Source organism: Miscanthus floridulus, chromosome 14, assembly GCF_019320115.1.
Source record: "Miscanthus floridulus cultivar M001 chromosome 14, ASM1932011v1, whole genome shotgun sequence".
NCBI classification, from domain to species: domain Eukaryota; kingdom Viridiplantae; phylum Streptophyta; class Magnoliopsida; order Poales; family Poaceae; genus Miscanthus; species Miscanthus floridulus.
In genome coordinates, this window is record NC_089593.1 from 43,137,394 (window position 1) to 43,151,561 (window position 14,168).

A 14,168-nucleotide genomic window follows, 5' to 3' on the forward strand; every position below is an offset into this window, starting at 1 on the left:
TTTCATCAATTAACTAAAATCAAACTAGAGCTTTCACTCTGCATAGTGTAAAACTGGTATATCAGTCGTGCTCACGGTAACGAGCGGCCTTAAAACATTTACGGAATAGATGAACACTAAAAATTATCTGTTTATGCTATTTATTATTCATGTTTACATTGATCAATGTAAACATGAATAAGGTATATCAGCCGTGTTTTGTGATCATGAATAAGGCCTACCTGTTGCAATATTTTCAACTATGGCAACCATTTTAAAACTGGTGGCAGTAACACCTAACCAAAGTCAAGATTATTACAATGCAAGGAGTTAGTGGCAATATAGTCCACATGCTGCAACATTTTTTGCAAACTGTGGTAATAAGGCCTACCTATTGTAACAAATTTTGGTGTGGTTGCAATGTGTTTCGTGGCATTAGAGAGATTTTCTAATAGTGTTTACTTTCCTTAGAGCATCTTCGATAAATTACTTAGACCCATTCCCCGTACTCAAAATATGCAATATAAGAGATTGTAGTTGCTTCAATAGATTACTTATTACATCCCCAATACCTAAAAGTTTTAAGTAGTTACTTAAAATCCCCCCCCCCCCCCCCCCCCCCCCCCCCCGCCTCTCCCTCAAATGTAAGAGATGCACCCCCCTATCTATACTTAAGGTATTAATAATCTATTGGGAGAGAAGAAGAAAAGGCTACATTACTAGTAATAGGAGATCACCTATATAGATTTTTAATAGATGTGGGATAAGTAGTCTGTTGGAGATGCTCTTATAGCTTGATTGGTTGCAGATTTCTTAAGTGACAACTAGGATTTGCTTGTTAATTTGCCTAACATAGGTTTCATTTTTTCTCAAAAAAAAAACATAGGTTTCATTTTACAAACTAAGTAGTAAGTACCTTACCCTTAATGTGAACCTTTGCTAAGTACATGATTTGTGTGATGGTTGTAAGGACTTCTAAGATTACTTTTATAGAAGAACATAGGTGCATGCAAAGGGGCTTAAATTTTTCATAGGATAAGATTGTTGATTTAATTTTTGAAGGTTCAGTTCACCTCTCTCTTAGACCATTCAGTCCTTATCTACGCATACGCCGGCAAGCAAGGTAGCGACTTTTGCCGCAGCGAGACGGGGCACCGTGAGATGTCACACTTACATGCCTGCCTAGTAGGCTGGGCCAGTGGGCCTATTTAGTTTTGAGACAAGGATGGTCATGCCTTGCTGGCGGGCTAGCCTTACCTTGCTAGTTAGAGGTAGCCAAACTGGCTCTCCCATAGCAACAAGGTATTTCCTTGTCATTATAATTCCGAGACAAGCTAGTCTCTCAACCAACGACTATCTCTTTCCATTTCTAAGCTAAGGAAGGTGAGGTGAGGAGAATCCAGAGGACCCAACGGCCCCGAAATCTCAAAATTCTACCCCTGATCAGCTAGCTGCATGCACAACAAGACAGTTAGTGTTGACGTTCCTTCGCTGCGTTCTGTTAATTAGTTGAGAATAAGCGGATCAACGTGATGAAGAAGAGAACTCACAATCACTAGTAGCAAGTTTGTCGTACCAATCGTACACCTTTCAGAGTTTCACGGCGCTAACATATGTACGTAGCAGATTTTCATGGTGCTGCTCAATTTAGTGGGTGTTTTGGATTCAGCGACTAAAATTTAGGAGGCGTCATATGATGGTGTCGCATGGGGTGTTCGGATACTAATAAAAATACAAATTACAAAATCCGTCAGTACTCTACGAGACGAATTTATTAAGCCTAATTAATCCGTCATTAGCACATGTTTACTGTAGCACCATATTGTCAAATCATGGATTAATTAGGCTTAAAAGATCCGTCTCACAAATTAGTCGTAAATTGTACATTTAGTTTTGTAATTAGTTTATATTTACCGATGGAACAGCGACTAAAGTTTACGAGAAGGAACCTAACACCCCCTTAGCAACTGGATTGACAATTTGTACAGTGATGAAGGTTGCGAATCGGACTATTTCAGAGTTAAGTTTCCTTGTTAGAGAGAGCTCAGAATTCATCAGCTGTAGCTTTCCCCAGGAAACTTGAAATCACTGATCGAACACAAGGTGATCTGAACACGGGAACAACCACCAAACGAGAAATACCGCGGAAACGCGCGCGGCCGTATCTGTTGAATATACAGTCTCTAACAAAACAATCAATGAAGTGAAGAACGATACTAAACTAGCACAACATTTCCTCGAGAAAATCATAACTAATGCAACTGATTATTTGTTGACCTTGCTGCTCATCGAGGTGGATGCTGCATGGCAATGGAAAAATTGCTCCCGAGCAAGCACCTTGACACGCTTGATGTACTCCTGGAGGCTGATGAGGTCGCCGTCCTCCAGGGCGTGGCCAAGGGCGTCCACGGTGTCGTCGACGGAGAGCTCCGACGCCTTGCTCTCGAGCCACCGCGGCGCGTCGCCCGCCGCCGCGTGCGGTACCAGAGGCGGTGCCGCTCCCGCGTCGGGCACGCGGCTGCTTGTCTTGTGCAGCCAGGCCAGCAGCTTGCCGCGGTGGCTAAGGCTGGCCGTCACGGCGCGCTCCAGCCGCATCCTCTCGTCTTCGAGGTCGCGGACGGCGCGGTCCATGGCGTCGGCCCGCTCTCGGAGGCTGCCTTGAATGGAGGACATGGCGTGTATGTCCTCGTCCACGTGGCCGCGGAAGGCGGCCGTGTCCCTGCCCAGCCTCGAGACAAGCTCGTCGAGCAGCGCCGTGCGCATGCGCTCCTGCTCCTCCTCCATCGGCGTCGTGGTCGTGGCGTGGACGACGACGGAGCCGAAGCGGGGTGTCAGCGGGTGGCACATCCGCAAGGCCCCGACAAGGCTCCGCACGAGTCCGGCGAGGCTGGAGCGCGGCACGGCCCAGTCCTCGAGGTAGGGCAGCGTGCGGCGGACGCGGCCTGTGCGGTGGTCGACGAAGGGGTGGTCGTGGGCGAGCGAAAGCGAAGCCGACGACGGAGCGGCGGGGAAGACGTAGGCGAGCGGCGGCAGGTACGGGTACTCCCGGGGAAGCCATAACGTGAGGAGCACCGGCGGCAGGGCGGAGGAGACGGTGAGGAGGCCCCGCGCGTTGAGCAGCACGGTGGACGCGCCGCTGTCGCTGGTGTAGGTGTCGACGGACGGCGACAGGGTGGGGAAGTCCTGGAGGACGGCCAGGACATGCTTCCGGACCAGCCACCGGAGGTCAGGGTGCTCGTACGGAGCCAGCGCCGCGTCTACCAGCACCACCGTGCCGGTGGCTGCTGCCGTCGTCGCCATGCATGCCCGTCGTCCTCGATCGCAAACGAATCAAACACTCGAGGAAAGATACGATGGGTAACAGCGGCGAGGCTGTTGTGTTTGTTTGTTTCTTTCGGTAATAACGTCCGGCCAGGCCGGCCGGTGGAAAATGAGATGTTTGTTTAGTGTTAAGTACGACTTCGTCGACGCGTATTGACAGTAACGAGAAGTTTCTGCTAAACGCTATACGCAAAACGTCGTCAAGTTTCCATTGAATTTAAGCTGTTCATACGGTGGCAGCTATATTATGCCTGCAATTACTGACCTGTTTACTTGTCAAAAATTGTGTACTCCCAACAGCTATATATTGGTGGTGGATTTACTGCCAACAAATAAATCAAATGATCACGACAACCTACATGAAGCACGCAAGCCAATATCTCATCTTGACATCTTCCCTAGCTACATGAAGCACGCAAAGCCACCATCTCATTTTCTTCCAGTCTCCAGGGCTACCTGCCGCCATGTCAACATCTCCACTAGATCACTTGACCTCATCCACCCCTCCTACCGGCGACCTTCCCTCTAACCGTGAGAAAACTTGGTAGGCTAGTGCGAATCCCAAATCCCTAAACTCCAAACCGTAATCCTTGAAGGAGCCTGTAAAAAAATAAGCTAATGCCATCTATATAGTTCAAAGGAAAACAGAGTTTTAGCCCCTTCGAAATCACTCGATTATTCTTTAGCTTTTCACCTAATACATGTATTTCCCGTTATAAATTACAGGACCTTTTAGTTTTGTCACACACAAAGATTCTTTAATTTTTGACAAATTTTATAAAAGTTACACCAACATTTATTAAATTCTTTACAAAATATGTCTTTGACAGTGCATTTATCTAGATTAGTAGATGTTAATATGTTTTTTCTTAAAACTTAGTTGAAGTGAAAGTGTTTTAATTAGAATAAAACTATGATAATATATAGTTTGGAACAAAGGAAAGAAGAACATGGCGTCTACTAATTTAACTTTCGGTAATGCTAAATTTACGTCAACGGCGGAGCAATTCATATTGTAAGGGGACGAGTCAGCTTTTTTTTTTTGAAACTGGGCTCAAGGGCCTTTTAATTGATCGAAGGCTCAACAGAAGTGTGAGCCACCAAAGTTTGTACAAAGACAGGGACCGAGTACTCCAAGACCTCCGACGTCCCTATACTCCAATTCAAGACTAAACTAGCTGTCTGGTACGCAGACAAGTTACAGACTCTGGAAATATGAAAACAATCAAAATGTAGAAAATTTCCCCAAATCAGTGAACGAATATCGTGGAACAGGACCCCGGCCTGAGCTTGATCCATTTCGTCAGTAAGGACTTTTCTCTGAAGGATCGTTGAGTCTGTTTCAAACTGAACTATGGGAATCCTGTGCGCCACCCCTGCTTCGATCGCCTTCCAACAGGCAACTGTTTCTGCCATAAGAGCATCGTGCACATCTATCAGCTTGCAGTTAACTTCTGGTTATTCAAGAATGCACTAGAGCCAATGAGCAAGTGGAACTAGTCGGCAACCTGAGCTGTTGGAGACTCGGATCAATCGGTGACAAAGGCTAGTGGCATGAGTCGGTCGGCGATAGGCTCAACAGTCAGATATCAATCGGGCGATGCACTCGGACCAAGCTGAGCAGAATATGGGCTTGATGAGGTCATCCAAGCCCAGTGTCTACAAATACTTGGATTTTTTTTAGTGTCAAAAACAAGGTGACGAACCCAATATAGGAGTATTCCAGAAGAGAGTTGGATACTGAAAATTCTCAGACAGATCGATGACCTGTCACAACTCTGAAATATTTTGCTTCGCTTCACGCGGATTGCACCAAAAGTCTTGTGGACTTGAGGGCCGAGATAGCTATCGTTACCTGTTTTGTCGTTGAAATGTTGGGCTGCCCAAGTTGGACGGCGGACTTGGGAGCTGTTTAATTGCTTCCTGGTGAGATTTTGACTAGAGCAACTTCAAGAGACATAGTATCCCACCTTGGTATCATCAAAATTGAGAAAAAAGATGCTCCAACAGATAACAACATCTGTAAATATATGGAGCTGGCTATCCCGTTCATTTGGCATGCCCTCGTGGCCTCCTTTTTCTCTTCACCTATACCTCCAATCCGTTGACAGGGACAATTAAATTTTGCTGCACCGTCCATCATTAATTCATGTGCCCAATCAAAAGCAATCAAACGCGGCACAAGTGATCGCTCCTTGCTCGCATCACATCTGGTGATGAAGAACGCAACACAAAATGACTTGTCGTGTTGCTTTCAGGCCCGACACACATTTTGAAGCCTAAAAAAAGTGATAGATCCAACCAAAATTGATTGAACTAGTTGCCCGGTTCGCTTGGCTTATAAGTCGTACTTTTTTAGCCAACGAATAGTATGTTTCTCTCCCAACAAATCAGCCAGCAGTACTTTCAGCCATGACTTATCAGCCAAGCGAACAGGCACAGTGATGACATGATGACTTTAAAAAATAATAAAGAGTGATTTAGAGAGTCTGTTGCGGACCGTATCTATTTTAAGAGTCTATATTGTGCCAGTTTAGAGAGCTAGATTTTCATTAGCTCTTGGAGTTGCTCTAAAGCCGTCCATCTTACTCTACATGTGGTCTCAATCTCCATAGCCAGGTACACAAGCAAACATGATCTTGCAACATGGTCAATGTTGATGCTGCACGAAATTCACCTCTAAAACTCTAGAGAAAAAGTCGATGAAGGTGGATAAAAAATTGAAGTTACAAGAGATAGTCATTCAAAGACAAACAAATCCATGAATGCGTGTAAAATTGAAAAAACACTAGATTTCAAATCTTTTATCAAGTTTTCATAAATTTTAAACTTTTTTGTTAAATATTCATCAAACCCTCTTAAACTTTCTCTTAAATCTTCACTTTCCCCATTAAAAAACTTCATTTTTTATTGAATTTGAAAAATTCAGTGAAGTTAAATTATATACTGCTCTCTATTTTTCAAATTTTAAATAATTTTAGTTTTGGTCCTAAATTAATTTTGTCTAACTTTACCAAATTTATAAAAATATACATTCGCATCTACTACATCATCGAATAAAATACACTATCAAAATATATTTCATGGTGTACATATCCAATAAATCTTGTACGATATTGTAGATGTGTCGGTGCAAAAAGTAACCAACACGTAAATATTTGTAGTTTTACTGTATGTTATGATCGGAGGTGGCCTAACACTCAATGACACAGGGGTTTATACTGGTTCAGGCAACGTGCCCTACGTCCAGTTTGAGTCGGTCGGTGGACTTTATTCCTGAGCCTAGGTGCTCGAAGTTTGCTATGGGGTTACAAACAGAATGGAGAAAGATGGGGGGTACAAGAGGTCCGATCGGACTCCGGTATGTGCTAAGTGTTTGAGCGTGTGCTCGAGGTTTGAACCTAGTGGTTCTCCTGTTGTGTGTGTTATTCGAGTTGCTGTGAACCGATCGATCTATCTGTTTGGGAGAGAGCGCATCCCCTTTTATCGATGAAGGGGATAGCCTTACAAGTGAGAGGGAGAGAGTGTACGTGTGCTAAGTCTTGTTGCCCACGCTATCGGGTATAGGATGATTGTAGGCGCGCATAACACTGTTAATATCAGATGCATATGGGAGGTCACGTCGTCTTCTTCAGGTATGGTAGACGTCGGTGCCTGCCACACTGTTGATACCTAGAGGCATGCAAGAAGTTTTACCATGTTCGTCTGGTACGGTAAATGCCGGCACCCACAACACTGTTGATGCCTCAGAGGCACCTGGGGGGAGCCTTACCGTGTTTGTCTGGTATGGGAGTTGATGGCGCCCACAACACTGTAGGGGAAATGTCGGCGCCTACAATACTGCTTGGGTTCTGTCATGCCAGAGGGTCGCAGGGTACTGTCCGATAGATGTACGGGGTACGGTCCTTGGTATTGCGGTTGACTTGAGTGCCCTACCTTACTTTCTCCATCCGTTTTCTGGTCCTTACCGAGCGGGCGTCCCCGGTCGGTTGGTCGCAGTCGGAGAGGAGCTGTAAGCAGGGGTTTGGCGCATTCCCAGTCGGAGAAGCGGGTCAGAGTCGGAAGTGGTGTTTTGGCCAGGCCTTCCGGTCGGAGAGGGTCGTCCGGAGGTGGGCCGGTGTCCGAAAGCGAGCACTGTTCCTCCATTGTGAGGCCTTCCGGTCGGAGAGGCGGGCCGGAGTCAAAGCGGGCCGTTGTTCCTCCTCGCCAGGCCTTCTAGTCGGAGATCGATTGTTCTTCTGGCCTATCATTTAGGTGTTTGGGGCCGGCCCATGAGTGTGCGCGTTGTTCGCAATGTTGTTCTGCGGGGCCGAGCCTTTGTTGGAAAGCCGGTCCATGAGGGACCCCGGGTTATAAACCCGACAGGAGCCCCCGAGCCCCCGGCAATTCGGGTAGAATTGTCTTGGGGATTTCTATCGCGCACCCACGGGTGTAGCCCCTGAGCCCTTGGGCGATTCGGGTAGAATCATCTAGGGGTTTTTCGTGTTGCCAGCGGAGGAAGTTTCGTTTTGTCAGTGGGTGCGCGCGAGTGCACCCGCAGGTGTAGCCCCGAGCCCCCGGGCGATTTGGGCAGAATCGCCTGGGGGGCTTTGGCTAAGCTCACAAGGTTGCTATGTCAATGCAAATGTCTAAGAGAGTGAGCTTGAGCCGGCCATGGGGGCTTAAATAGAAGCCCCCATGAAATAGAGCCGTTGTACCCCTTCACTGGGCACAACTCGGGGGTCACCAGACACTCCGGTCAGTTTGACCAGACGCAGGACCCCAGCGTCCGGTCGCCTGATGCTTGCCATGTGTCATCGGCTTTAAACGCTGATTACCCGATCTTAACGGTCAAGTGATGACCGGACGCGTTAGTTAAAAAGTGGCCAGATGCAGGACCCCAGCGTCCGGTCATTTCTAGTAAGGTTCCAACACAAATTTCACGACCGGACGTGTCCGGTCATGCTTGACCGGACTCACCCGGCGTCTAGTCACTCAACGTTTCCTCTGTGCGCCTCACGTCAGCATACGTTAGCACTGATCGAACGCACCCTGCCAGCGTTTGGTCACTCTTCGCGCCAGCATCCGATCACAAGACCGAGACACGTGCTCACTGCTGCTACTGACCGGACTCTGAAACCAGCGTCCGATCACTTTGTGAACCCCTGTCTTTTCTATCTAGGGCGCCGGTGGCACCGTCGGACTGTCCGCACTCTACGGGTGGACACTCCGCTGGTGAAGTTTCTAACCCTTGCTCAACTGTGCCAACCACCAACTGTATCACCTTGTGCACATGTGTTGGCATATTTTCACAAACATTTTTGAGGGTGTTAGCACTCCACTAGATCCTAAATGCATATGCAATGTGTTAGAGCATCTAGTGGCACTTTGATAACCGCATTTCAATATGAGTTTCACCCCTCTTAATAGTATGGTTATCTAACCTAAATGTGATCACACTCGCTAAGTGTCTTGATCACCAAAACAAAATGGCTCCTACTATTTATACCTTTGCCTTGAGCCTTTTGTTTTTCTCTTTCTTCTTTTCAAGTTCAAGCATTTGATCATCACCATGCCATCACCACCGTCATGATCTTCACCATTGCTTCATCACTTGGAGTAGTGCTACCTATCTCATAATCACTTTGATAAACTAGGTTAGCACTTAGGGTTTCATCAATTAACCAAAATCAAACTAGAGCTTTTAATCTCCCCCTTTTTGGTAATTGATAACAACCCTTATACAAATATATGAATTGAGATTTAATTGAATCCATGTTGCTTGCCCAAGCATTTTTACCATGTGTAAAAGAATATGGACAAGTTTCATGAACTCTAAATGGTAGCAATTGCTCCCCCTACATATGTGCTAAGAGTTTGGATTGTAGCTTGCACATATGCTTAGATAGGAAATATAGGAGACAATTTCTACCGTATGATGCTAAGGTATAAGAGATAGACCTTTGAAGCGTGATACCAATCGGAGTGCATCACTATACCATCCTTAGCACCATTAGTAACTATACATACACAAAAACTAGAATACCCCATGAGATCAACATTACAAGCAAGGGTCTAGTTTCCATAAAATGAACATAAGTCGAGTTACTTTAGCCTATGCATGCTAGTTTTTTATTTCACCATTCAAGCATATAACTAGCATACACCACACAAGCATGGATATTGAAATTTAAAACTTGTGCCATCCAACCAAATATATGAAATGCACATTCAAATACAACATACAAGTTTATGAGCTTGCTCCCCCTACTTGTGTGCATTTTTTATTGATCCCCTTACAATGTCATTTCATTTGTTTGCTCTTCCTATCTTACTATCTTTGTGAATTTCTCTCCCCCTTTGTCAACAATTAGCACAAAAGGTGAGCTCAAATTATAGATAGGTTGCGTTGAAATCATGTGAAATGAGGATCATTTTTCCAATTTTGTTCAATCTAGATCACTTGCAAAAGATATTTAACTTGGTTTGATCCAAGGACAAGCTTCTTCACACCTCTAAATAAGGGTTATCTTGTACCATATTGAGTTAAACACTTATAGCTTATTTTCTAGATCAAATACTAAGTTTACAAGCCCACAAATATGTCATATGTTACCACTAGATCATTTCAAACATACAAGCAATAGTGGTACCATACAAGCATCAAATTAATTTGATTTTAATGAATGAGCCTATTCAAATGTGAAATATGTCTAGATGCACTAAACATGTCCTTAGCAAGGATGTATGCCATGCCAATCAACTTTTACCTTGGATTGCTCGAAGGAGAGACATGTCATATAAGTGGGGGTGCATCAACACATATTGGAGAAGTCAAGTATGTTAAATTCATTCCTTAGCTTGCAAAACCTCTTTTCATCAAGTGGCTTGGTGAAGATATCGGCAAGTTGATCTTCGGTGCCCACACTCTCAATGCAAATGTCCCCTTTTTGTTGGTGATCTCTTATGAAATGATGGCGGACATCAATATGCTTTGTTCTTGAATGTTGAACTGGGTTGTTGGTGAGCTTTACGACACTCTCATTGTCACATAGCAATGGCACTTGCTTGAATTTAATTCCAAAGTCACTCAAAGTAGCCTTCATCCAAAGTAATTGAGCACAACAACTACCGGCCGAAATGTACTCCACTTCGGCGGTTGAAAGTGCTACACTATTTTGCTTCTTTGATGACCAAGACACAAGTGATCTTCCCAATAGTTGACATGTGCCCAATGTGCTCTTTCTCTCAACTTTGCATCCTGCATAATCGGAGTCCGAATATCCAATCAACTCAAATCTTGCTCCTTTGGGATACCACAATCCAATATTTTGTGTATGCTTCAAGTACCTCAATATTCTCTTTGTTGCTTTTGAATGACTTTCTCTTGGTGAGGCTTAGAATCTAGCACACATGCATACACTAAACATCACATCCGGCCTTGATGCGGTCACATAGAGTAGGCTTCCAATCATAGACCGATACATCTTTTGATCCACCATGTTGCCACTAGCATCACTATCCAAGCTTCCACTTGTCCCCATTGGTGTACTAATAGCTTTACTATCATTCATTCCAAACTTCTTGAGCATGTCCTTGATATACTTACCTTGACTCACAAATGTGCCATTCTTCATTTGCTTGATTTGAAGACCAAGGAAGTAACTAAGCTCTCCAATCATAGACATCTCAAACTCACTTGCCATCATCTTGCCAAACTCCTCACAAAAATCTTGATTAGTTGACCCAAATATGATATCATCGATATAGATTTGTATTACAAACAAGTCATTTCCAAGCTTCTTGGTAAAGAGAGTGGTGTCAACCTTTCCCATCTTGAATCCCTTAGAGAGTAGGAAAATCCTTCAATCTCTCATACCATGCTCTTGGTGCTTGTTTCAATCCATACAAAGCCTTTCTCAACTTGTAAACATGGTTGGGTTTCTTTTCATCTTCAAAACTGGGAGGTTGCTCAACATACACAAGCTTATTGATGTACCCATTGAGAAATGCACTCTTCACATCTATTTGGTACAACTTGATGTTGTGAGCACAAGCATAGGCTAACAAGATCCTAATTGCTTCCAATCTTGCAACCGGGGCATATATTTCTCCAAAGTCAAGACCTTCAACTTGAGTGTAACCTTGAGCCACTAATCTTGCTTTGTTCCTTATTACTATCCCATCTTGATCTTGCTTGTTCCGAAAGACCCACTTGGTTCTAATCACATTATGATCCTTAGGCCTCTCAACTAACTCCCATACTTGGTTTCTTGTGAAGTTGTTTAGCTCTTCATGCATAGCATTGACCCAATCAACATCCTTCAAAGCTTCATCTATCTTCTTAGGTTCAATGGATGACACAAATGAGAAGTGCTCACAAAATGAAGCCAATCTTGATCTAGTTTGCACACCTCTTGAAATATCACCAATGATAGTGTCCAATGGAAGATTCTCTTGCAACATTGGTTGGTTGAAGCACTTGCACTTGATTGCTTGCATTTTATTGATCACTTGGTTGAGATGATGAACTAGCCACTTGTTGATCTTGCACTTTGTCATCACTAGTTCTTGCTTGAACTTGATCATGAGAACCACTAGCTTGCACATTTGAGTTAGAGAGCACTTGATTCTTGTCATCTTCAACATCAATTACCTCTCTAGGCCTTATATCACCAATGTCCATGTTCTTCAGTGCATTGACCAATTGAGGGCCTCTTACATCATCTAGATTCTCATCTTCCTCTTGGGAACCATTTGTTTCATCAAACTCCACATCATGAACCTCCTCAAGAGTACCACTAGCCAAATTCCAAACTCTATAAGCCTTGCTAGTATTGGAGTAACCAAGCAAGAAACCTTCATCATATTTCTTTTCAAACTTGCTCAATCTAGTGCCTTTCTTCAATATGTAGCATTTACAACCAAAAACCCGAAAGTATGCTATGTTGGGTTTTCTTCCATTCAAAAGCTCATAAGGTGTCTTCTCCATCATGGGGTGACAATAGAGTCGGTTGCTATAATAGCAAGTCGTGTTGATTGCTTCGGCCCAAAATGAATGACTCACATTGTACTCACTCAACATTGATCTTGCCATGTCAATCAAAGTTCTATTCTTCCTTTTAACTAAGCCATTTGATTGAGGAGTGTACTTGGCCGAGAATTGATGTCTAATTCTAAATTCATCACACAACTCATCAATTCTAGTGTTCTTGAATTCACTACCATTGTCACTTCTAACTTTCTTGATGGTTGTTTCAAACTCATTGTGAATGCCCTTGACAAATGATTTGAATGTTGCAAACACATCACTCTTGTCAACAAGAAAGAATACACATGTGTATCTAGTGAAATCATCCACAATCATAAATCCATATTTGTTTCCACCAATGCTTGTGTATGTGGTTGGTCCAAACAAGTCCATGTGCATCAACTCAAATGCCTTAGATGTGCTCATCATGCTCTTCTTAGGATGTGTGTTACCAACTTATTTTCTGGCTTGACATGCACTACATAGCTTATCCTTCTCAAATGTGACATCTTTCAAGCCTCTAACTAAGTCATGCTTAATCAACTTGTTCAATTGTTTCGTTCCAACATGACCAAGCCTTCTATGCCATAACCAACCCATGCTAGACTTAGTGATCAAACATGTTGTCAATTGAGCTTCTCTAGCATTAAAATCAACCAAGTATAGATTTTCATATCTAAATCCTTTGAATATCAAGTTAGAGCCATCTACAATTATAATCTCTACATCATCCACACCAAATATGCACTTGAAACCAAGATCACACAATTGAGCTACCGACAAAAGGTTGAAGTTCAAGCTCTCTACTAGTAGCACATTGGAAATGCTCAAGTCATTGGATATTGCAATCTTACCAAGCCCTTTGACCTTGCCTTTGCCATTGTCACCAAATGTGATACTATCAATCCCATTGATCTTGTTTTCATTGATTGAATTGAACATTCTTAGATCACCGATCATGTGTTGTGTGCACCCACTATCAAGCACCCAATGCCTTCCTCCGGCTTTATAATTGACCTACAAAAGAAGATCAATTCTTTTTAGGTACCCAAACTTGCTTAGGTCCTTAAAGGTTAGTTACCAAGGTCTTTGATACCCAAATGACCTTCTTCTTTGGGACCACAATTGGTGTACCAATGAACTTAGCCTTCACACCATTGGCACCCTTAACAAGCATGTAACAAGAATCAAATTTAATTGAGGATACAATAGGTAGCTTGTTCTTGTTAATCTTGCAATATTGCTCTACATGCCCAACTTGCTTGCATCTATTGCAAAACTGACCATTGCCCTTCACAAAGTTAACTTTGGGAGTGACAAAGACCGCCTTACCTTTTTTGGGGGTATAGCCTAATCCCTCTTTGTTGAGAGAAAACCCTTGGCTACCCAAGCACTTTAGCAAGCGGGCATCTCCACCATAGGCATTGCCTAAGGCATGAGTGAGCTCATTCACCTCCTTCTTGAGCATCTCATTTTCCACCATTAATGAGGCATCACAAGTGAGACCATCACTCAAAGGTGAAGTAAAAGTAGTAGTGCTACAAGAAGTGTTAGTGGGAGCAACTATAATGGGCTTATAAAAAGATTCATCAATAAGATCACATGTTATTCCCACGTCACATGATACAATCACTTGCTCCTTCTTGGCTTCCTCTTTGACTTGCTCGATGAGAGAGGAGTGAGCTTTCTCAAGCATAGAGTGAGCTTTACCAAGCTTCTCATGGGCTTCCATTAGCCTCTCATGAGTGGCATTTAATCTATTATTTCACTATAAGAAATCTTGTTTAATTCATAACTTCTTCGTTTTAGCTCCGATTTTTGTGATCTTCGCGTCTGTGTGTTCATAGCGAGACATAGA

The 14,168-nt window shown here is 43.6% G+C and overlaps 1 protein-coding gene across 1 annotated transcript; it reads right to left on the reverse strand.

Annotated features, from left to right (window-relative positions):
- Positions 1–1,961: 1,961 nt before the first annotated feature.
- Positions 1,962–3,412, reverse strand: LOC136505386 (protein ELC-like). Its single transcript, XM_066500536.1, has one exon. It carries the CDS (start codon positions 3,277–3,279, stop codon positions 2,245–2,247), a length of 1,035 nt encoding a protein of 344 aa, XP_066356633.1. The 5' UTR covers positions 3,280–3,412; the 3' UTR covers positions 1,962–2,244.
- Between the last annotated feature and the right edge of the window lie 10,756 nt (positions 3,413–14,168).